At 38.3% G+C, this 23,947-nt stretch overlaps 2 protein-coding genes and 1 pseudogene across 10 annotated transcripts in view; all 3 read left to right on the top strand.

The window, feature by feature from the left end:
- The window catches only part of LOC143274083 (uncharacterized), a 35,401-nt gene extending 16,529 nt beyond the window's left edge, over nucleotides 1-18,872 (top strand). For 3 of the 5 annotated variants that reach the window (XM_076575432.1, XM_076575434.1, XM_076575433.1), the window contains 3 exons: nucleotides 5,310-5,436; nucleotides 5,674-5,766; nucleotides 10,581-13,860. In XM_076575432.1, coding sequence (XP_076431547.1) covers nucleotides 5,310-5,436; nucleotides 5,674-5,766; nucleotides 10,581-11,653 — 1,293 coding nt within the window. In that variant the 3' untranslated portion in view covers nucleotides 11,654-13,860. Of the gene's footprint in view, nucleotides 1-5,309; nucleotides 5,437-5,673; nucleotides 5,767-10,580; nucleotides 13,861-18,735 lie in introns of those variants that run through there. The other 2 variants (XM_076575436.1, XM_076575435.1) reach the window with 2 other exon arrangements.
- LOC102908005 (heat shock protein HSP 90-alpha pseudogene) lies at nucleotides 6,168-8,557 on the top strand (annotated as a pseudogene). The gene has a single exon (XR_013052484.1). The product of XR_013052484.1 is annotated as a heat shock protein HSP 90-alpha pseudogene (transcript).
- A 54-nt stretch (nucleotides 18,873-18,926) lies between the features above and the next one.
- LOC102925367 (tripartite motif-containing protein 43-like) lies at nucleotides 18,927-23,729 on the top strand. Of its 4 annotated transcripts, none has more exons than XR_013052497.1 (6): nucleotides 18,927-19,137; nucleotides 19,668-19,763; nucleotides 20,314-20,544; nucleotides 21,348-21,370; nucleotides 21,939-22,029; nucleotides 23,147-23,729. XR_013052497.1 is itself a non-coding variant. In XM_042281318.2 (6 exons), exons 1-6 carry the CDS (start codon nucleotides 18,973-18,975, stop codon nucleotides 23,167-23,169), a joined length of 633 nt encoding a protein of 210 aa, XP_042137252.2. In that variant the 5' UTR covers nucleotides 18,945-18,972; the 3' UTR covers nucleotides 23,170-23,729. The 4 variants fall into 4 exon arrangements, 3 of the variants coding, with proteins under 3 accessions (XP_076431553.1, XP_076431554.1, XP_042137252.2); XM_042281318.2 differs by having other exon boundaries at nucleotides 18,945-19,137; nucleotides 21,935-22,029; XM_076575438.1 differs by lacking the exon at nucleotides 21,939-22,029.
- Nucleotides 23,730-23,947: the final 218 nt, after the last annotated feature.

The following is a 23,947-nucleotide window of genomic DNA, read 5'->3' as shown; positions in this document are numbered from 1 at the left end:
AGATCTCACCTAGCTTTTGCTATAGAGGCAGAGGGTTGCCCAAATTCACCAGAATGATTATTCCAGACTCTTCCCTCCCTAGTTAGCAATCCTTAGGGAAGATGTTCCATGCACTTTATAGCCTGCTCACTTCTATGCTTTGGTCAGAGACCAATCTAGATTCTAGGTCTTTTAGCTATAGAACTCACCCTCATGGTCACACGTACCTTGTAAAGGAGTTTCTTTGTAGTCACACTTTGAGCTTTATTGTGCACCTGGAATTGGATTGATTGGACCAATTATTGCCTAGAAACCTTTTCCCAGATTGTACTGTGTTTTAAATATGCTGACAATGAATACCTGGCATTTGATTCCCCAAAGTCTGATTCAGGCTGAATCTGCACCATTTTTTTCTTTCTTTCTTTCTTTCTTTCTTTCTTTCTTTCTTTCTTTCTTTCTTTCTTTCTTTCTTTCTTTCTTTCTTTCTTTCTTTCTTTCTTTCTTTCTTTTTCTTTCTTTCTTTCTTTCTTTCTTTCTTTCTTTCTTTCTTTCTTTCTTTCTTTCTTTCTTTCTTTCTTTCTTTCCCTTCCTTCCTTCCTTCCTTCCTTCCTTTTCTCTCTCTCTTTCTTTCTTTCTTTCTTTCTTTCTTTCTTTCTTTCTTTCTTTCTTTCTTTCTTTCTTTCTTTCTTTCTTTTCCTCCTTCCCTACCTCTCACTCTTTCTTTCTTTTCTTTCTTTGAGATAGGGTTTCTTTGTGTAACCTTGTCTGTTCTGGAACTTCTGTAGACTAGACTGGCCTCAAACTCAGAGATCTACCTGCCTCTGCCTCCTAAGTATTGGGATTAAAGGCATGAGCCACCACCACCTGGCTCCTGTTTTCATTCTTTTTTTTGAGCTGAAGACCAAACCCAGGGCCTTGTTCTTGCTAGGCAAGTGCTCTACCACTGAGCTAAATCCCCAACCCTCAGTTTTCATTCTTATCTCTTTAGTGGTTTGCTTTCTTGTATGACACCTGCAGGGACCCCCTCACTGTGTGACTTTTTGCAGCTTTGCCTATGAATTTTCCAGATGGTACCTTTGCCATGTTTCATTGATCAAACCAGTTGCTACAGATAAGGCCTAAGAGGATTTAGTTTCCACCAAAGATGGAAGAATTGCCCAGTAGTTGTGGCCCACTCCCAAAAGTCAGTATCCAAGTTCACTTCAGGTGGTGGTGGCTCATGCCTTTAATCCTAATACTTAGGAGGCAGAGGCAGGTAGATCTCTGAGTTTGAGGCCAGTCTAGTCTACAGAAGAAGTTCCAGAACAGACAAGGTTACTCAGAGAAACCCTATCTCAAAGAAAGAAAAGAAAGAAAGAGTGAGAGGTAGGGAAGGAGGAAAAGAAAGAAAGAAAGAAAGTTAGAGAGAGAAAAGGAAGGAAGGAAGGAAGGAAGGAAGGGAAAGAAAGAAAGAAGGAAAGAAAGAAAGAAAGAAAGAAAGAAAGAAAGAAAGAAAGAAAGAAAGAAAGAAAGAAAGAAAGAAAGAAAGAAAGAAAGTATTCTTCATGTATACTTGCTTAGCTCAAAGGTTATTACAAAGTATAGTATTTAATTTCTGAATATTGAGTCATTCCTAGACTCTTGATTTGATACTGGTTTCTTATTTATAGGATTTATATTCAGAGCATATATGGGATTTTATTTTGGGGATTTGTGTTATGGGTCAACATAATGTTCGGTTTTGGTGACTTTTCTGTTTCTTCTTTAACACTAAAGTCAAGATTTTTGTCATCAGTATCTGCCTTCTTCTTGACTTTGTAGCCTATGTCCAATTAATTTCTTTTCTTTTCTTTCTTTCTTTCTTTCTTTTTTTTTTTCTTTTGGTTTTTCGAGACAGGGTTTCTCTTGTGTAGCTCTGGAGCCTGTCCTGGAACTCACTCTGTAGCCCAGGCTGGCCTCGAACTCACAGAGATCTGCCTGCCTTTGCCTCTCAAGTGCTGGGATTAAAGGTGTTTCTTTTGATTTCTACCTGAGAACTGAACTCAGGTCCAGAATAGTCCTAACCCTCAATTGTTGAGCAGAGTGTGTGGTGTATCTCTCTCTCTCTCTGTGTGCTCTGTATGCTAACTTTTTATTTTAATTTCATTGATTTATTCTTTGATTCTTTTTTTTCTCCCATTGTTGTATTCAATTTTTGTTTTTCTGCTCTCAAAAGGCTCAAACTTAGATTACCGATCTTAGCTTATTTTTCCTAATATTTTATTTCATGCATCAGTTTCCCTCTAGTAGCAGTTTATGCTGTAGTCTACAATTTTTATCTTACTCATTTTTTTTAAAATTCAGTTCAGAATATCCTTTTTTACATTTGTGTGTGTGTGTGTGTGTGTGTGTGTGTGTGCATATATGTTCAAGCATACACACAAAAGGGTACAAATCAGAGGAACATGTAGGCCCAGGGATAGAATTTAGTGTGTAAGGCTTGATGGCAAGCACCTTTAACTGCTAAACCATTATGCAATCTCTCCATTTCAAAATATTCTAAAACTTTCTTAAAGAGATCTTTTCAATCCATGCTTTATCTAGTAGTAAGTTGTGGTGGTATTGTGTTCCCCAAAATATTGTGTACTCTAATAAATTTATCTGGGGTCAGAGAACAGACAGCCACTAGATACAAAGGCTAGAAAATGGTGGCACTCACACCTTTAATCCTAGCATTCCAAAGATAGAAATCCCTCTGGATCTCTGTGAGTTCAAGGCCACATTGGAAATAGCCAAGCATGGTGACACAAGCCTTTAATGCCAGAAAGCCAGCCTTTAATCCCAGGGAGTGGTGGTAGAAAGCAGAAAGATATATAAGGCATGAGGACCAGAAACTAGAAGATTTTGGCTGGTTAAGCATTCAGGCTTTTGAGCAGTAATTCAGCTGAGACCCATTCCGGATGAGGACTCAGAGGCCTCCAGTCTGAGGAGACAAGACCAGCTGAGGATCCGGCGAGGTGAGATAGCTGTGGCTTGTTCTGTCTCTCTGATCTACCAGCATGGACCCCAATAATTCGCCTCAGGTTTGATTTTATTAATAAGAACTTTTAAGATTCCTGCTACAGTAAGTTGTTTAACCTTAGTCTGTTTGGAGAGCCTCTACCTGTGGAATAGGAATTTCATAGCAAGATTTTTGTTCGCTTGTTGTGTGTGCATGCGTGTGTGTGTGTGTATGTGTGTGTGTGTGTGTGTGTGTGTGTTTCCTCCTCTGTATCTGAAAACACTCCCATGTCTCACTCTCTATTCTTCCTTCTGACTATCCCATAAGCCTTTCTAGTTTTTCTAGGGGATGGCTGTTGAAATCCAGATCTGCTCAGTTCACTTACCTGTTCTGATACAACTTCATAGTATTATACTGTAATTTTGTAATTAGTAGGTCTTACAAATAACAAGTAATAAGCAGTTATTTGTATGGGCAAGGAAATATTGGAATGTCAGAGTACACACCTTTAATCTGTAAGGAATACCATTTGGCATATAAAGCTTGCCTATTGCTGCCATGAGGACCAGGCTCCAGCAACTCAAGGATTGATGGGGAAGCCACAGAGTTGGTGAACTAATAAAGTATGCCTTTAAATCATTTTCCAAGATATTTTTACCTCAAAGCCAATTAACAAAAACATTTTAACCTAACCTCAAGTCATTATTTATTTGAAGCTTTGCTTTAGCTACAATGTACACCAAAAACTTTGAGCACATCTTCCAACATTAAGGTTAAAAGAATTTAAGCTATCTGGGCTACTGGGACTCAATTGTTTTTCTTTCTTTCTTTTTTCTTTTTTTGAGACAGGGTTTCTCTGTGTAGCTTTGGAGCCTGTCCTGGAACTCACTTTGTAGCCCAGTCTGGCCTGGAACTCACAGAGATCCACATGGCTCTGCCTTCTGAGTGCTGGGATTAAAGGCGTGCACCACCACTGCCTGGCTTCAATTGTTTTTCTTAATCATTAACCTAAGTCACTAATCAATGTCTATAGCACTCCTCAAGAGACATTTTCTTGTTCTTATTTTCTATCCTCTGCAGCCCCTGCTTTATTAGGGGCAGGGGCAACCTTTATTAGGGGCAGGGGCAACCTTGTATCTTACTTTTACCTATATTAGTTTTCCCACTAAGCTAACCTTTATCCTAATCTCTTACTGTATTTATTAAAGACTGTCAATCATCAAAATCCTATTTAAGCCAGGGTACACGCCTTTAATCCTAGCACTGGGAGGCAGAGCCGGGCAGATTTTGTGAGTTTGAGGCCAGCCTGGTCTACAGAGTGAGATGTAGGACAGGCACCAAAACTACACAGCGTAAACCCTGTCTTGAAAAACAAACTAACAAACAAACAAAACAACAAAAATCCTATTTAAACTAATACTTTTATTGTGTAAAATCATTGCTTTAGTTACAGTACAGTTTAGGAGAAAACCATCTTCACAATAATCCACAGGTAAAAATGCCCAGCAGAACAGGATATTTCCGTGAGATAATCATACCACATTAAAGGCAATGGGGATCTCCCCATGCCCATTCACACCATGCCATGTACCAGTGAAAAAATGGCAGCAGCAAACATATAAAGGCATAGCAGTAGCAAGAGACATATTGGGGCTGAAGCCCTTGGGTCCTTTCCTAGCCAAGATATGTCTAGATATGTAAGTACAGAATCATTCATTTCATAATCAGTTCCTTCAATTTTATGTTTTCCTGTTGTCAAATACAGGGAGGTTCATTCACCTATATATGACACTATGTATAGGACTATTACTATGGTGTGTGGTTGCTTGTGTGATTGAGATACGGTGCTGAAGAGGAGTTTCAGCCATTCCAAGTAAAGCAAAGGTTATACTTTCAAAGGTTCCTGAGGAAGGGGAGGTCTTGCAGGAAGCAGGTTGGTTAACATATGAGTTATGCTGCATGACTTAGTGACAAGGATCACTCTATCTTTGGGAGTGGCGATTGTTATTGCATGACCCATACAATATGACAGTAGTGAGGCTGCCTCCAACCCCTAAGAGGGAAAGTGATGCCTGGGTATGTTCATGCCTCACGTGCAGCCCTATGTGATTAAGGCCTAGTTACCTGAATAGCCTTGGTTCTCTTACACCAACAGTGAAGGTTTTAATCTATAAGGTAATCATTGTCCTCCATTCATAAGTCAATAATATCAGAATAATTCTTTGATATTTCTTTTTCTTCACTATATAAGCAAGGGAAATTATAATGTAACATATACATGAGAGCCTTCCACTCCTTAAGATAAGCTGGGTCTTCAAGTTCCTGTTTATAAGCATAGAGTAATTGACTGAGGAGAAATGTGCTGTTACAGGATTTGGTGTCATTTGAGGATGTCACTGTGAACTTCACCTGGGAGGAGTGGCAGAATCTTGATGATACTCAGAGGGTGCTGTACAGGAATGTGATGCTGGAGACATACAGCAGCCTGGTGTCCCTGGGTAAGTAGTGTCAGGAGCAAGCACTTTCAGTGTAGTAAATATATGAACAAATGTGAGATCTAAAGCTGTTTAGGGGTAAGGTTCTAGGCCACACATTATGATTGTTCAGTGCTCTCTAGTGAAAGGTCCACATTTAGCACTTTGGTCGCACAGATCTTAAAACCTGTTTTTGTCTTTCTGCAAAGAACCTTATTAGCAGAAAATTTCTCTAAGTCCTACATTATTTCTTATTAACAGGACAATGTGTTCCTAAACCTGAGTTGATCTTCAAATTGGAACAGGGAGCAGAGCCATGGACAGCAGATGAATCTGCAAACCAGAGTCTGCCAGGTTAGTCATACTCTTGGACGGGGAGATCATGTCTAGCATAAGTTGGCCATTTTACCAATTTATCCCAAGTTCCATATCTGAGGGCGCAAACTTGTTCATTACATACTCGACAAGGAGAATTCTCTTGAATATGTACCTACCTTTCATTTGATGAAAATTTTCCAAGAATTATACCTGAAGTCTAACCTTTGACGTCTGTTTTTTGATAATTTCCTCTGGTATTTCTTTTTTCATAATTTCAGTTGCCTCTTACACTCCAATCTCATGGGGATTTTGTTTTCAGACATTTTTTCATGTGTTTGTTTTTGTTTTAGCACATTTTAATGAAGCAGATTTCAAGTGCTGGTCATTTTATACATTGTACATCAATAAAAATGTAAGACTAGTTGCTTCAGTGTGGTGGTGCAGCCGGTCATGTCCCATGCGTGGTCACTCCGCAAAGATGCCTGAGGAAACCCAGACCCAAGACCAACCCATGGAGGAGGAGGAGGTCGAGACTTTCGCCTTTCAGGCAGAAATCGCCCAGTTGATGTCCTTGATCATCAATACTTTCTATTCAAACAAAGAGATCTTTCTGAGGGAGCTGATTTCAAATTCATCAGATGCTCTGGACAAGATCAGATACGAGAGTCTGACGGACCCTAGTAAACTAGACTCTGGGAAGGAGCTGCACATTAATCTTATTCCCAACAAACAAGATCGAACCCTTACTATTGTGGATACAGGAATTGGAATGACCAAGGCTGACCTGATCAATAACCTTGGTACTATTGCCAAGTCTGGTACCAAAGCCTTTATGGAGGCTTTGCAGGCTGGTGCAGATATCTCTATGATTGGCCAGTTTGGTGTTGGTTTTTACTCTGCATATTTGGTTGCTGAGAAAGTGACTGTGATCACCAAACATAATGATGATGAGCAGTATGCCTGGGAATCCTCAGCAGGGGCCTCATTCACAGTGAGGACTGACACAGGTGAACCAATGGGCCGTGGAACAAAGGTTATCTTACACCTGAAAGAAGACCAAACCGAGTATTTGGAGGAACGGAGAATAAAGGAGATTGTAAAGAAACATTCTCAGTTTATTGGCTATCCCATCACTCTCTTCGTGGAGAAGGAACGTGATAAGGAAGTCAGTGATGATGAAGCTGAAGAAAAAGAAGATAAAGAGGAAGAGAAAGAAAAAGAAGAAAAGGAGTCAGAGGACAAGCCTGAAATAGAAGATGTTGGTTCTGATGAAGAAGAAGAAAAGAAAGATGGTGACAAGAAGAAGAAGAAGAAGAAGAAGAAGATAAGAGAAAAGTACATTGATCAAGAAGAACTCAACAAAACAAAGCCTATTTGGACCAGAAATCCTGATGACATTACTAATGAAGAATATGGAGAATTTTACAAGAGCTTAACCAACGATTGGGAAGAACATTTGGCAGTGAAGCATTTTTCTGTTGAAGGACAATTGGAATTCCGGGCCCTTCTTTTTGTCCCAAGACGTGCTCCTTTTGATCTGTTTGAAAACAGAAAGAAAAAGAACAACATCAAGTTGTATGTGTGCAGAGTTTTCATCATGGATAACTGTGAGGAGTTAATCCCTGAGTATCTGAATTTCATTAGAGGAGTGGTGGATTCTGAGGATCTTCCTCTAAATATTCCCCGTGAAATGTTGCAGCAAAGCAAAATTTTGAAAGTTATCAGAAAGAATTTGGTAAAGAAATGTTTAGAACTATTTACTGAACTGGCAGAAGATAAAGAAAACTACAAAAAGTTTTATGAGCAGTTCTCAAAAAATATAAAGCTTGGAATTCATGAAGACTCTCAAAATCGGAAGAAGCTTTCAGAGCTGTTGCGGTACTACACATCTGCTTCTGGAGATGAGATGGTTTCTCTCAAGGACTATTGCACCAGAATGAAGGAAAACCAGAAGCACATCTACTTTATCACAGGTGAGACCAAGGACCAAGTTGCTAACTTGGCCTTTGTGGAACATCTCCGAAAGCATGGCTTAGAAGTAATCTATATGATTGAGCCCATTGATGAGTATTGTGTGCAACAGCTGAAGGAATTTGAGGGTAAGACCTTGGTGTCAGTTACCAAAGAAGGACTGGAACTCCCAGAAGATGAAGAGGAGAAAAAGAAACAGGAAGAGAAAAAGACAAAATTTGAAAACCTCTGCAAAATTATGAAAGATATTTTGGAGAAAAAGGTTGAAAAGGTGGTTGTATCAAACCGACTGGTGACATCCCCATGCTGTATTGTCACGAGCACATACGGGTGGACAGCAAACATGGAGAGAATCATGAAAGCTCAAGCCCTCAGAGACAACTCAACAATGGGTTACATGGCAGCAAAGAAGCACCTGGAGATAAACCCTGATCACTCCATTATTGAAACCCTACGGCAAAAGGCGGAGGCTGACAAGAATGACAAGTCTGTGAAGGATCTGGTCATCTTGCTGTATGAAACTGCACTCCTGTCTTCTGGCTTCAGTCTGGAAGATCCCCAGACACATGCTAACAGGATCTACAGGATGATCAAGCTTGGTCTAGGTATTGATGAAGATGATCCTACTGTGGATGATACCAGTGCTGCTGTAACTGAAGAGATGCCAACCCTGGAAGGAGATGACGACACATCGCGCATGGAAGAAGTAGACTAAACTTCACCAGAACTTTGACGCTTACCTTCATTCCTTCTCTGATAATATATTTTCCAGGATTTTTGTTTATTTTTGTTAACGTTTAAAACATCTGTGTGGCATGTAAACTAAGGGGAAGATAAAATTTCTTTCTACTTGTGATACTGTGATACTATAGGTTTAATTCAACAGGTTGGTAGAATGTTTGTTTGTTTGTTTTTTTTTTGGTTTTTCGAGACAGGGTTTCTCTGTGTAGCTTTGTGCCTTAGAACGTTTGTTGTAAGACGTAATGTAACCTATTAACTTTGTGGTCTGAAGTGTTTAGCTGTTCAGAAGCTGGATTCCTTAGTAGACCAAATAATTTGTCACTTGGGAGTATTCTGAGATTTAGCTTCATGTTTAAAAGGAAAAAAATTAAGATGGCTTAAGTTTCATCTTAAAAGTTTTCATCCCCTGTAGTCATTCTGCATGTTGTAGTCTTAGAAGAACACAAGCTAAAACAGAAGAATTCCCCATGTGGCTTGTTTTCCAAAGTACCGAGAACAAAACCCTACGCTTCCCTAGGTCTTGTAACCCTTCAAGTCTGAATGGAAATATAGTGCTTGGTCATATTCTACTTTAAAAGGTAAATACAGATGAGATTAAAAAAAAAATGTAAGACTAATGTCCTTACTTCATGGAATTAACACTTTGGTAAAGGACAGATAAGTTTATTTACACTAAGGAGTCACAACTCTATGTAATGTTGAACCAGAGTATAGTGAGTAACAGATGGTGTCTAAGTTATAGAGTATTTTACTTAGGTAGTTGATAAGAAAATAGAGAAAAAGATCTAAAAGTTAGACTTGTGAGGCATGATCTAAGAAATCAGAAGGAGGACCCAGCATAGGAAGAGGTGTTCCGACTTAAGAATCAAGGAGAAGTGAAATAAGTTTTCATATTGAAGAACTCAGCTCCGGGTGGTGGTGCATGCCTCTAATCCTATCACTTGGGAGGCAGAGCCAAGTGGATCTCTGTGAGTTCAAGGCCAGCCTGGTCTACAGAGTGAGTTCCAGGAAAGGCACAAAGCTACACAGAGAAACCCTGTCTCAAAAAAACCCAAAACCCCAAAACCAAAAACCAAACCAAACCTATCCAAAACAAAAAAACCCTCAGGTTCTTTTTTTTTTTTTTTCAAATGGGGACTACAGTCTGAGTACAGCTAGACACTTTAGAGATGACATACAACATACATATTTCCCCAGGGTGGAGGTGGACAGGTGTTTCCTTGTATTTATTATGGTTTTGAAAAGGATAGCACATGTTGTTCAGTTAAGACCTCAATTACTGGTATCTGTTTTGTGTGGAAGTGGAAAGGAAGAAATTTCATGTTTGAAAAACTCACAATCCATGACCACTCCTGAAGTAGTAATTCTAAACAAACTAAGATGCAAATTCATGGCCATAAGGGAAGCTTCAGGTTAGGAAGCTGTCCATTGGACTTCTCTCATAATCTGGAAAGAAGATGTTCTAGAAATTATTGCCCATTTTAGACCAGAATAAAGAGAATGCCAGAAAGAAAAGGTCACAATTGTCATATATCAAAGAAAATATGAGAATAGAACAGTGTAAAAAAATGTAACCATTATCTGAGTGGAAAAGTATGCCTAGCAATGAATCGATATTTTTATTTATTTATTTATTTATTTATTTATTTATTTATTTATTTGTTTGTTTGTTTGTTTGTTTTTCAAGACAGGGTTTCGCTGTGTATCTTTTATTTATTTATTTATTTATTTATTTATTTATTTATTTATTGGTTTTTCAAGACAGAGTTTCGCTGTGTATCTTTGTAGTCTATCCTGAAACTGTCTTTTTAGACCAGGCTGACCTCAAAATCACAGAGATCCTCCTGCCTCTGCCTCCCAAGTGCTGGAATTAAAGGAGTGCGCCCCCACCACCCACCCAGCTTAATATTTTAACAAAATATTTCTTCACAAAAATAAAATAAAGTGAGAAAAAATATGTTAACCTATTAGTGTGTTTCAGTATGTTATATCTAAAGTTTAAAAATTAATACTTAATATGATCTTAAAACACTATGCTAGTAAGATAGGAAAAATTCCTTAACATGAACATGAGAATTCCATTAGAAAACCTGAAGTGTAATTCACTGAAATGATTTTTTTTTTTTTGGTCCTTTTAGGCTTCTACAATGTGGATGGCAACCTCACTGAACACCAAGAAACATACTCAGGGAGCAAATCTTGTAAATGCCTTGAAAGTAAAAAAACCTTTACTAGCCAATCAGACCTTAAAGTTCATCCGGGGACACATAACCAGAGAAAAGCCCATGTATGTATTCAGTGTGAGAAACTCTTTAGCACTAAATCTTCCCTTACTAGTCATCAGAGAATTCACACAGGAGAAAAACCCTATGGATGTAGTAAATGTGATAAAACCTTCAGGCAAAAGTCAGCCCTCATTGTACATGAAAGAACTCATACTGGCGAGAAACCCTTTGAATGTTACGAGTGTGGTAAAGCCTTCCAACATAACTGGTATCTCAAAATGCATCAGAGAACTCACACAGGTGAAAAACCATATGAATGTAAAGAATGTGGAAGAGCATTTCTAAAGAAGTCATACCTCAAAATGCATCAGGGAACTCACAAGAGTGATAAACCATATGAATGTGAAGAATGTGGAAAAACCTTCCATAACAGGTCTTATTTCAACATGCACCATAGAACTCACACCGGTGAGAAACCCTATGCATGCAATGAGTGTGGGAAAGCCTTTTACCAAAAGTCAGACCTCAGGAGGCATCAGAGAATTCATAACAGTGAGAAATTACATGAATGTAAAGAATGTGGAAAATCCTTTCAAAATAAGTCATACCTCAAAACTCATCAGAAAGTTCACACAGGTGAGAAACCCTATGAATGTAAAGAGTGTGGAAAAGCCTTTCAAAACAAGTCATATCTCAACAAACATCAGATAATTCATACAGGTGAGAAACCCTATGAATGTAATAAGTGTGGGAAAACATTTCAGTGGAAGTTAGTCCTTAGTAAGCATTATAGAATTCACACAGGTGAAAAGCTCTATGAATGCATTCAGTGTGGGAAAATGTTTGGCTACAAATCATCTCTCATTGTACATGAGTTGATTCATTATGGGGAGAAACCCTATGAATGCAATATATGTAGAAAAACATTTTCACAGAAATCAAACCTAAGTAGGCATCAGAGAACTCACAGACATGGGGAAGTATGATGAGGATGGGTATAGAAAGACATTTATTTAAGCCTCAGAATGCTTCAAATACTCCAACCAAGAATTCCCTTGAGTGTGTGTAGTATAGGTGTTCTTTCAGTAAAACAGCTCTCAGTTAACATGGAGAACCCTCACAGGGTTGAGAAACATTAGGAACATATTGAATGTGAAGGAAAGTTTCACCAGAAATTGCCCTTAAAATGTTATAGGAAAACTCACACAAGAGGAAATTTTTATAAATGTAATACATATGGGAAAAGGTCCCACACTACAGGTCTAAACTTGGAATGCATCTAAGTATTTACATAGGAGAAAACATGAATGTAAAAGAATCTAGTAGTAAAATGTAAAAGAATCTAGTAGTTTTAAACCTGTTTTAAATATATCTAACTCATATTGGAGAAAACCTCAATGAAAGTCATAAATGTGGAAAATACATTTTATAACTGAGAAAAATCTATGAATAAAAGTTGAAAATCATTTTTGCATCATTCATGCCTTAATATGCATGAGAAAGTCTGCACTGGCAAAAGACTCTTGTAGAAATGTAATCATTAGAAAACTGTCTAAAAGTCACTCCTTGTAAATATGAAATAATCCTGTGAGTAAAATATCTGTGAATGGAATAATTATGGAATCTGTCCAGTAGAAATTTCCCCACAGCATGCATCAGAGAACTCAATTGAGAAAGAAATGCCTATAATGTTGAAAGCCCATTCATTAACCATACATCACACCTAAGCAAGTATCAGGAAGCACAATCAAGGAAAAGTCTTATAGTATTGAACAACATCAAGGATATTTAGAAATTAGGCATTGGCATATATCACAAACTGTGTATAATGGAATAATACTGGGTAGCAGAGTGGCTATGCCCCCAAAGACCATTTTCTTATATCTCTGGACCTAGCCTGCAATTCTCAGCCTCACTATGGTCATTACAAATTAAGTGAGTTTTGCTGGGAGACTGTGAATTCAGCTGATATGCAATATTTCTAGACTTGGCAACCCAAAGAATTGCAGACACTTTTTTCCAGTTTATGTCAAAGTGAAGTGAAGGTAACCCCCCCCCTTTATTTTGAGACAGGGTTTCTCTGTGTAGCTTTGGCACCTTTCCTGGAACTCAATCTGTAGCCCAGGCTGGCCTCAAACTCACAGAGATCCACCTGCTTCTGCCTCCCGGGTCCTGGGACTAAAGGCATGCACCAACACCGCCTGGCCCAAAGGACATTCTTACAAACACTGAGGAAAATTTATTGGGATTAAAGAATTGGTTGAAGAAAACAGAGATCTTTCACCTTTGTCTTTGTGCCCTATGCCTGGCACATTAGTATGAAATAAATATTTGTAATATTTAGTCTTCCCAAGTGTGATCTGTTCTCATTGTATTACTAACAGGTCACTCTTGATAATTCATTTTATGAATACAGAGAGTCTTTCTGAGAGATGTGAGTAGCCTTTTATCAGCATATTCATACAGAAGAGAAGCCTGCTTAATCATTCGTCATTTCCAGCTTAATTCTAGAAGAATCAATTGTGGAAAGATCACAATGAATCATTTTTGGGATTTTTTTTTTTTTTTTTTTATCATGCAGGGGTATCTCACTAAAGAAAAAATAGATCACTGTCAAATATTTCTATAGTATTTTCATTTTTCTTTTCTTCTTTTTTTTGTGTGTTTTTTTTTTTAGACAGTGTTTCTTTGTGTAGTTTTGGCACCTGTCCTGGAACTCACTTTGTAGAGCAGGCTGGACTTGAACTCACAGAGATCTGCCTGGCTCTGCCCCCCCCCCCCCCCCATGCTGGGATTAAAGGTGTGTACCACCACCACCTGACTTTTCATTTTTATAAAAAATTGTAATGAAGAGAGACTTACCAACTTATGTATTATACATATGGATACAAGTAATGTTAAACATAATTACTAACAACAAATATTTGAGTATTGTCCAGGCATAAAACATGAGTGGTGATATAGTCTGTGAAGGTACATTTGACCGAGTCTGGAGACATTCTTGTTTATTTAACGGGATGTTGGGAGCTGCTGATCATCAGCTCCTGGGTAGAGGCCAGGGATCTGATACATTGCTTAAGAAACACTGAAGAGCCTCCTCAGGTTAGAAATTTATGTCAGAAATTTCTCTTATGACACCTTAACTGTGACATGATAATACATACAGCTAATATAATAAATATTGTGACAAATAGTGTGCTCTGTCATTTTCTGTTGCTGTAACAAAACACTTAATGGTTAGAACTTTACCAGGAGATTAAATTTATTTTGATGATAGTTTCTTTTTTAGGTTGAAAATCCAAGATCAGGTAGTTTCATCATTTTAGCTTCTACCGTGGACCTGCTTAGCTGTTTTACAACATGCTGAAGAGCTGTAAAGGGAACAAGCTCTGTGTAGAGAGATCGCAAATGTGCTTTGACCCGCATTAAAAGTAACACAAAATTATGGGAGTAAGCCCAGGATTAGCACTAATCCCTTTTGTGGCATTTTTCCTCGATCCAATTCCTCTTCCCTCCTTTCCTTGCCATCTGGCAGAGGTTCACTCACCTTTCAACATTACCACACAGTGGGCCAAGTTTTACCTAGCACATACAATTTTGAAAGGATTTTTACACTAACTTCTACTGCAAGATAATGCTGTTTTAAGTATGACACATAGAAGAATTATACTATACATTTTCTACTAAAGAATGTAAATTTTTAATTCATTTAAAAATTTTTGTTGTTGCTTTGAGACAAGGTTTCCTTATTATGTAGCTTTTGCTGTCCTAGACTTGCTATGTAGACCCATCTGACCTTGAAATTTGCTATGTAAACTAGGCTGACCTGCAACTCACATATCTACTTGTCTCTGCCCCCCAAGTCTGGGATTAAAGGTGTGTGCCAACATTGCCAGCAAAGTTTCTATTTTTATAACCTAAATCATAAGTAAAACACATCCACCCAATGACTTCACTGTGCATAATTGCATCCAGTAATAAAAAAAAGCATTTTTGTAGACATGTACAATCCTTGCACATTACTTTGCACAGATTAACTGTTAATTACCTCAGACAGCCGTCAACAATGGTAATATTTTATTTCATCCAGTTAAATGCAGTCTCTGGAAGATGAATTTCTAATTTTGAAATTGGTACCTGCACAGGTGTAGGTATGTATGCCAAAGGATGTGTGATGAGTTACTCTGTATAATTGAATCTCCAGTTATGGAATGCTAGGTACATGCCCACTAATAGCTATTTAATTGGTAAGCTTTGTTTCCACTACACTTTAATGAAAAAAAGAGATGTATTTACTTGACTTTACATGTAAGTGTTTTGCCTGAATAAATGTATGTGTGTTATGTATGTCTACCACATGCATGTCTGGGGCCTGAGGAGGTCAGAAGAGGTCCTAGATGAAAAGCCACATTCATTTTTATCCCATCTCTCTTGCATTTTGAAAGATCATAGAGAATGTGCGATGGCCATGTAAAAACTTTAGATACAATTTCTCAAAGACAAGCATTACCTGGGGTAAGCCTTTGCCTCTTCCCCTACTTTTTTTTTTTTTTTTTTTTAGGATGACTGTACAATGGAGTAAAATGCAGCCTGTTTTAAAATCTGCCCACAAAGATATATTTTACAAAACATTACTGTGTTCCAGCAATATATACCACAGGGGTTTTAATGGGAAACAAAAACAAAGTTCAGAGACTCTAGCCAGGGAAACAGGCTAACTGTGGATCATCACTTCTCCCTCCTCTCTTCCAAATCCAATCCCCTGGTCTTAGCTCAGGCATTGTAGCAGACCAACTGCTGTGACCTTCCCTTCCTCTCTGCCCCCACCTCTAGTGGATTAAACAGATCTTCCTCTCCAACCTTCTTTCCTGCTTCTAATCACATTATTCCAGCCTCCAAACACCAGCATGCATTCCCTAGGAACCCTTCAGTGAAGCCTGCCAGAGAAGCAAGTAGGCTAGGGAAGCAGGCAGGCTTACTGAAGATCTTCACTCTTCTCTCCAAATCCAATGCCCTAGTCTCAGCCCAGCTCTATAGCAGACTACCTGCTGTGGCCTCTCTTCACTCTCTGCCCCATTTCCCAGGGGACAAATTAGATCCTGGTGGAACACCTGCTTTTCCCCATCCTAAGAACTCCCTTAACTCTCCTACACCAGCACACCCATCACTACTTGTCAGCTCCCAGTACTTAAAAACACATTTTGCCCAGAATATTTGCTCAAATCACAGATTGATATCATTAAGTTTGAAATTACAAAAGGAAAAGAAAGAATATAAGCACACCACAAATTATTTAAAAACAGTGAAATATTGTAGCAAAAATTCCTCTTTAATTTTTTAAGAAAAGTTTTCACTCTGTATTCTAGGCAGACCTTAAACTAAAACTCCTCCTGCTTTAGCAGGTCATCCTCTGGGACTCTATGGATTAAAGGTGTGAGCTACCACACCCAGCTAAGCAGAAACTCAGGAAACTTTGTTGTGGAGATTTGTTTTTGGATACTGGTCATAGAGTTAATTCAATCTTCTATCCATTTAGAATACTGCTATTTACAGGAGCTCACCTACAGCAAGCATCAGGAAAAGCAACATGGGAGGTAGTGGGCGTGGTCTTTAGAGTATATAAGGACACTCCAGGGGCCAGCCAGGTTCATTCTTCTCTAGACCAGACAGAGTGAGTCTCCATATCTTCTGGCTCCTAGACTGCTAGATCTATCCACTCCACACATTGGGGATCATACCCCAGAGCTGAACTAATATTGCTGTGTCTCCTCAAAACACTGCTGAGACTGGAGACTATTTCTTGGGTGAGTGAACAATTTAAGATTGAAAGTCAGTGTTTTCTATTTTAATTTATTACAAAACTGAGGTTTCTGCTTAAAAATGCTTGAAATTTGTCTATCAAAAGAGATTCTGCTCCCATTTGGTCACCTTGCTTCGTAAAAATACTGTGAGTTACAGCTATAGATGATTGTAGTTTATCCATTCACAGTGTTTCTTTGCTCTGATGTTCCACCTTTCAATTTTGTTCTTTCTCTAAATTTTAGGAATATTTATAGAGTATTTCTGTATGTAGTTCATAGATGTGAGATTAATACCTCTAAATCAATTTTACATGTATAATATATAAAATAATTGCTCTGAAGAGATTGATGATTACTAGCATTTAGAGGTATATTCTATGAGTATGATTTATTAAAGTGAAAACTCATTATTTAGCAAAGGAAAATATTTTAGTATTTTTTGTTGTAAACTATAGGAAAACATTACAGTGTGAAATAATGCTTGATAATAGTTTACCATCTTTTAAAAACTGGCTCTTCCTGCTATTGGTTGATTTGCTAGGTTGGAAGTATACATGTGATGAATTTAGAGAAAACTAAACACAATATTCTATTCAGAAAAGTACATCCTGGTTATAATCTGGTGCAATTTTTAAATTCTGCATTCAGTTTTCATTATTTCTGTGAATTCATAAATTATTTTGGAATGAAGTATCAGAAGCTCATTTTTTAGTAAAAGTGGGGACCTGTATGGCCCTGGCTCCAGTTTTGGTTAACTGTTGCCTTGCTTGCTGACCTTGACCTTGATATCCTCCCTAAGCTAATTCCCTGCTGGGTTCCACCCTCCTGAATGCTTAAGGGAAGTTCCTTGTCTGTATATCCTGCATATAGGGCATTAACAGCTTACTTGCAAGATTGTAAAACATCAGTAGCACCTTCTGCCCTCCAGGATTCCCCCATTGTTGCTGTAAGCCTGTATTTAAGACCTCTTTCCTCCTTCAATAAACAGCATTAGGCATTCAAAAAAAAAATGAAGTATCTAATATACAGAAATAAAATACCAAATGGGGGTGATTACGTAAGTTAAGGAAGGGAGCATTGGAGTCTCCATCTCTTTTCTAAAATAATCTTGACAATGAGTATTAGTATTATTTTCAAGGTAAATAGTACTACCAGCTAAAGCCATGGACTCAATTTGCATCAGATCTCACAAGCTGAAGTTATTTGGGGGATGTTTATCTCAGTCAATCCAAGATTCTTTATTTGTGTAGATGTTCAAAGAGAAGGAACAATGGGTACCTATTGATTAAATCGGAAATTCTGCTATAGTCATGAGAGCCTCGTTTTTGCATCAAGGTTCATCCAATAAACTGAAGCCACGAACTGTATCTTTGATAAACAAACAAGTTTCCACAGAGAGTACCCTAGATTTCAACTTGATGGGATTTAGTATAGATATGGTAACCTCTGGGGATGTCTGTGAAGGATTATTGGGGGGTAGATTCACTACAGTTGGTAAGATCGACACTAAATGTTCATGAGATCACTTGACCATTCCATGGTTTGAGGTCTCAAAGTAAGGAAAAGGGAACAGGAGCTGAGCAGCAAGAGTTCCTTGTTTTGTTCTTGCTGATTTTGGATGCAATGTGACCAGCTCCCTCAAGCTACTGCCACCATTTCTTCCCCACAATGATGGACATAACCTTGAACTATGAGCCTCCCTAATTCTTACTCTTGTTAACTATTTGCATCAGAAAGAAGTCAAGTAACTAATGTTGCCTTCAAGTGTCAGAGGGGTAGGACAGGAGGATGTGAAGGACTAAGATGCTAAAATCAGAAATGAAGCAAAGCATTTACTAGGGACCATGTGAAATAGGGAGTGTTTTCTTGGATAGCCAACAAAGAAGGGTGTGTTTAACCTACCTATGTCTGTAGTGAAGGGCAAACATGTGGACTTGAAGGAGTTTGATCACTCTAGTGTATATTTATTTATAAACCCTTGGAAAGCATGTCTCAGACCAGCAACCAAGACACTAATTTGAATGAGGTCTCCAAAAAATGCAGGTGGAATGGCTCAGAAAGACATCAGATTAATCTATATTTCTGTCAAGAAGAGTGAAACAGGAAGGATCAGCAACTGCAATCCTATACCTATGTTGATTTTTTGTTCCTGAAAATTGAAGCCTGCTTTGTCATACACAGAATTAAATCACAACTTGCATCAGTTTTTGTGCTGCTTCTAGCTTCTCTGGAGTCGAATAATAGTAATTCTGCTTTTCTTCCTTCAGAAAAATGGAGTCAGACATTTCACAAGCCTTCCAGAAAGAACTCACCTGTTTCATCTGCCTGAGCTGCCTGACAGATCCAATCACCATAAGCTGTGGTCACAGCTTCTGTCGAGCCTGCCTCCACCTTTCCTGGGAAGACATCCAACCACCTGTCCAATGCCCTATTTGTAGGGAACAATATCAGAAGGAATTGAGAACCAACATTGTTTTGAAGAAGCTGGTGTCCAAGCCAGCCTCATGAAGGACCTAACCTCTGAGGAGCAAAAGTGTGTGACCCACGAGGATACTAAGAGGATCTTCTGTGCTGAGAATAGGCTCTTCCTCTGTGAACTCTGCTCTAACTCCCATGAGTACAGAGGACACAGACACTGTCCCATTGAAGCAGCTGCTGAGGATCAAATGGTAAGTGATGCTTCTGAGAGAACTTGCAAGCTGGAGAGAGGTAGGCTTAGCAAACCACAGGAAGATGCTGGTCCTCATTAGTAACAAGCCACTGTTTTCAGAATGGTGTAACTTTAATAACAGCTAATGAAGAAAGGGTGATTAGGACTGTAAACATCGGTCCTTTGGGGGACCGATGAGTGTAAAGATCATTTGTATTTTATGATACATTATGCCCAGGTCACTGGAAACTGCAATACTAACTTCCTATCTTTTAAAAGTGTCTATGACTGGAGACTAAATTAGGAAAAGTACATTAGAGTCAGGTACAGTCAAGCATGTATTCAAAATTATTAATCATTATACCTGAGCAAATGGGCAAGTTGCATTTTCCAATTCTATGTTCTAATCTAAAATTCATAGTTATGAAAAGAAAAAAATGAAGGATAATTTTGATTCTGGGACTCTCGCTACAATAATTGTATTAATTGCCCAAGAGTTTGTCTATCAGTTATATTTTCCAAAATTGATATTCATTGTTTTTTTTACAGGATAGACTTTTGAAGCAAATGGCATCTTTATGGGAGAAGGTCCAAGAAAATCAAGAGAATTTAGAGGCAGAGAACAGAATGAAAACTCTTTGGACTGTGAGTATGAGAACCATGCTTAAAATCTCTTGATGCAGATATTTTCAAAATTTGCCATTCATGATTTGAATATAAGGCCTAGGATAGGGTACTTGGAATATGTGTCCTACTCACCTTTAAATCTGAGTTTATAATATGTCCCTGTTCTTGGAAAAAATGGTCTGCCTCTTGCAGAAGAGTCTGGGACCAATGAGTGAATGCTGACAGTTCTGCACACTGCATTAGACTTTATGACTACACCATGAATTCTAATTACTACATGCAGAGTTTCATGACTTTGTGAACATATGAATGATCATTCGTTTTTTCGGGCACCTCTGCACCTCTAATATAGGTGTAAATGCATCTTAGGGTTGGATTGCCTATGTAATCAATAAAGAAGAAATAAATGGAACCAAGGCATTTACATTTTCTGAGGTGTGAAGACAGTCAATCATAGTATATGCATCAGAGTTATACAAGTCATTTGTGGAATTTAAGCATAGGAGGATGGAATGAAGGAGGACAAAATACTTTGCAAATATGATTGGGAATGTCTTTTTTTCTTCAGGACTACTTGACTTTTTGGGAAGAAATGATCAGGACAGAGTATAGAAAGCTACATCCACTCCTCTGCGAAGAGGAAGAGAAACACATTGAGTCTATGAGAAATGAAGGCCAATGTGTTTTAGAGAAACTCAGGACAAGTGAAGCCATGATGATGCAAAAGAGTAAAGAACTAAGAGAAATGTATCAGGAGCTGATGGCAATGTTCCAGGAGCCATATGTGGTCCTGCTGCAGGTGAGCATGGAGGAGTGCAGGAAGAGGCTTTATTGACTTAGGCCCACAGTGGTGATTGTTTTACTAAGATAGCTTTCAATATTCCCTACACTTTTCATGAGAGTTTCCTTTTCAGAAATTTTCTGGAGAAACAAAATTCTGTAATAATCTTGAAAGAACCAGCTTTTTGAAATTATGTCCGTAGATTCTCCAGGGATTATGTCCTAACTTTTGTCTTTTGTGCCTTGCTTCTCCAAAAACTGAAATTCAATGGTTTAGGTTTCCAATATTTTTTACCTGTACTTGTATATTGTGCATATTTAATGTAACCCATGGCTTAATTTCTTTTGTTTGAGTTTTGTGTTTTTGGGAGTCTTTTAGGAGTTTGGCATTTTGAGATAGGATCCTATTTGGTAGTACATAATACCTTGCAATTCACAGTAATTCTCAGGCCTCTAACCCTGCAATTCTGAAATACACATGTGAAGCACCATGCAGGAGTGAGGCCACCCTTTTGAAGTATCCTTCGCTAAAGTATCCCTATGGCTTGTAGAGAAGCTCAGGGAATGCTACCTTTGCAGACAGGGGGGCGATCAAAAGCAATGTACAGTCGATACCCATGTCCTTCTCAAATTTGACTCTCCAGTCTGATTTCATCAAGAATTGAAGGTCTGCTAATTTATTTGGTTGACATTATCTTAAAACATGAATATAATTTCCCAGGATAGATTGGTGTGATGTTGACTGACATTTATATGAACTTTAGAAACAAACATTTTATTTCAATTCTTCAGATATCTTACCTTTTTTTGTTTTCTTTGCAGCGTTTGGAGGACATGTTCAGAAGGTGAGTTTAACCATCAGTGCAAGTCAGGATACCCTGAAATATGCTGTAAAATTGTCCAAGTTGCCTTAGGAAAGTGCAGATGTCTTTTATATAGAAAATACTCAATTGCTTTAGTGTGATGTTTTGGGGATTCTTTTATATGTTTTGTTATTTTTTTTTTTTTTTTTTTTTTGGTTTTTTCGAGACAGGGTTTCTCTGTGTAGCTTTGCGCCTTTCCTGGAGCTCACTTGGTAGCCCAGGCTGGCCTCGAACTCACAGAGATCCGCCTGGCTCTGCCTCCCAAGTGCTGGGATTAAAGGCGTGCGCCACCATGCCCGGCTTTATGTTTTGTTATTTTTATGTGTGTGTGTGAATGTGTGTGCATGTACATGCACTTGTGTGCAGGTCAGAGGATAACTTTCAGGGGACAACTTCTCTTTCCGTCAAGGGTTCCAACGATTGAACTCAAGTTGTCAGGCTTGTGTAACATGAAGTGTTTGGCTGAATTTGGAATGAAGTTTTTCCTAATCACTGTGTGATATCTTTAGCACCACACAGATCAATATTTTCTTTTCCTTGCATGAGTGAGTTAATACAGCTGAGCATGCCGCAGCCTATTAAGACAGAACTCAATGCTCTACCCATCACTGGACTGACTGAAAGTTACATACAGTTCCAAGGTGAGTGTCTTCACTAATAAGATGATGAGAGGTACCATCTAATAATGAGATATCCTTTGCGAACACAAATATTTTAACTCCCCAGAAATATGTTTAGGTAAGTCACATTCTATTATTATTGAATCACATGGTCATCTTACAAACAACCAACAAACAGAAATGCATACTTATATCGTGTTGTATGTAATAGTTGCAGAAAAGGGACTATCAGTTGTTCATTGAATAGAATGGTTATTTCACTCTGGACAGTATGATTCAAACCAAGTGTAGCCAGGGATGGAGATATTTGACTATTTTCTTTTCAATGTGTTAGAAATTAATTTCTTACATTGCATTTTACTCCATATATTAAAAAATACACAAGATAAAGAGGTGCACACCAGTAATCCCAGCATCAAAAACCTAGTGGGAGGAGGAGTGCCAATGATTTTAAGGACAGTCTGGTTAACATAGTGAGTTTCTTGCCAGTCTAGGACAAAGAGCAAATCCCTATCACAAAAGGAACCAAACAAAACCATAAAATAACTAAATAGACAAAGCCATGTATCATGAGCAATGAAAATAAAACAAATTGATAGGACATGAGGCAGTGTTTAAATCCCCCTTGTACATCAAAAATGTCAATTGTAACCTCACAGAGAAAGAGTATCAGAGGAAGCAGAGGTTAAAGGAGGACAGATACATTGGGGATCCACTTCTAGAGCATATTTAGATTCTCCTTGAGTATAAATATGCTCAGTTAGATGCAAATGAAAACACCAATATGAAAGTTATCACTACTTATATCTACATAAAAATGACTTTTCATGTAGATCCATGAGCACAGCCTTTGCTCTGGCCCTTGCTGCAATGCACACATCTTCCCTTAGGCAGGTGTTATTAAAAGTCACCTGACAGAAGTAGGCTGAGGCTACCTCCTCTACATTATCTAAAATATTCAAAAAATTAGAGCATGCTACCATTCTTTTCTGTGGAAATCCTTGACATTGGTTTATTTTAGCCAAATTAATCCTCAAGTCTTAGCATTCTCTTTTTAAAATCCACGAAGACTCTATGGACTGCTCTCACCTGAGAATGCAAATTGTCATTTTACCTAAAATGTTGTTTCTTCCCACAGTGCTCATATCTTTGACAACTTAGCCATGTTGCATTACAAGATGAACCTATTTAATGCCATGAGAAGACTGAGCTTCAGACCTCACCATAAAGATACATCTGCGGATTCTGTTGGATGCTATTTGGCTTCCTGGAGATCACAGAGCTTCATCTCAGGGAAATATTACTGGGAGATTGATTTGAAGGACTCTTGGGACTGGGCTGTAGGGGTCTGTAAGGATTCCTGCTTAAGGAATAGAGACCAACTGGTTGAATCTGAAGGGGCATTTCTTCTTGTGTGTGTGAAGGAGGGTAATCATTACAGCCTCCTCACCACATACCCAGTATTCCAGCACTATATAGAGAAGCCACTGGGCCGAGTTGGTGTGTTCCTTGATTGTGAGGAGGGATGTTTAAGTTTTGTGAATGTTGCTAAGAGTTCCCTCATATACAAGTACCCTCCTGGCACCTTCAGTTACCCTGTCTGGCCTTTCTTCTCCAATGGGCAAACTGCAGTCCAGCACTATAGTGATTTTTAAGTATTCCCTACTGTAATGTTATCTCATTTATTGCTATTAAATATTAAAATACTATTAAAGAAAATACTGGTCGACTATGTTATTTTTTTTCCCTGTGGTCCACATATTCCACAAGAACATTTCCTTTCATAGTGATTTTTTCCATTTTTCTTTATTAAGAAATTTTCTACTCACTCTACATACCACCCACTGATGCCTACTCCTCCCTTTTCCACCTCCCAGTCTTCCTTCCCATGCTACCCCACATCCCCACATCCCTCAAATCAAGGTCTTCCATGGGGAGT

The sequence above is a fragment of the Peromyscus maniculatus genome, chromosome 7, assembly GCF_049852395.1.
Source record: "Peromyscus maniculatus bairdii isolate BWxNUB_F1_BW_parent chromosome 7, HU_Pman_BW_mat_3.1, whole genome shotgun sequence".
In the NCBI taxonomy this organism is placed as follows: domain Eukaryota; kingdom Metazoa; phylum Chordata; class Mammalia; order Rodentia; family Cricetidae; genus Peromyscus; species Peromyscus maniculatus.
This window is presented reverse-complemented; position numbering and strand designations above follow the sequence as displayed.

Bases quoted from the DNA above. Each gene is read 5' to 3' on its own strand.
- LOC102925367 (XM_076575438.1), top strand. From the start codon at position 18,973: ATGAAGGACCTAACCTCTGAGGAGCAAAAGTGTGTGACCCACGAGGAT. The intron at 19,764-20,313 runs GTGAGTATGAGA...TTTTTTCTTCAG, and splicing joins GAATGAAAACTCTTTGGACT to GACTACTTGACTTTTTGGGA. The intron at 21,371-23,146 runs GTGAGTTTAACC...TTCTTCCCACAG, and splicing joins TTGGAGGACATGTTCAGAAG to TGCTCATATCTTTGACAACT.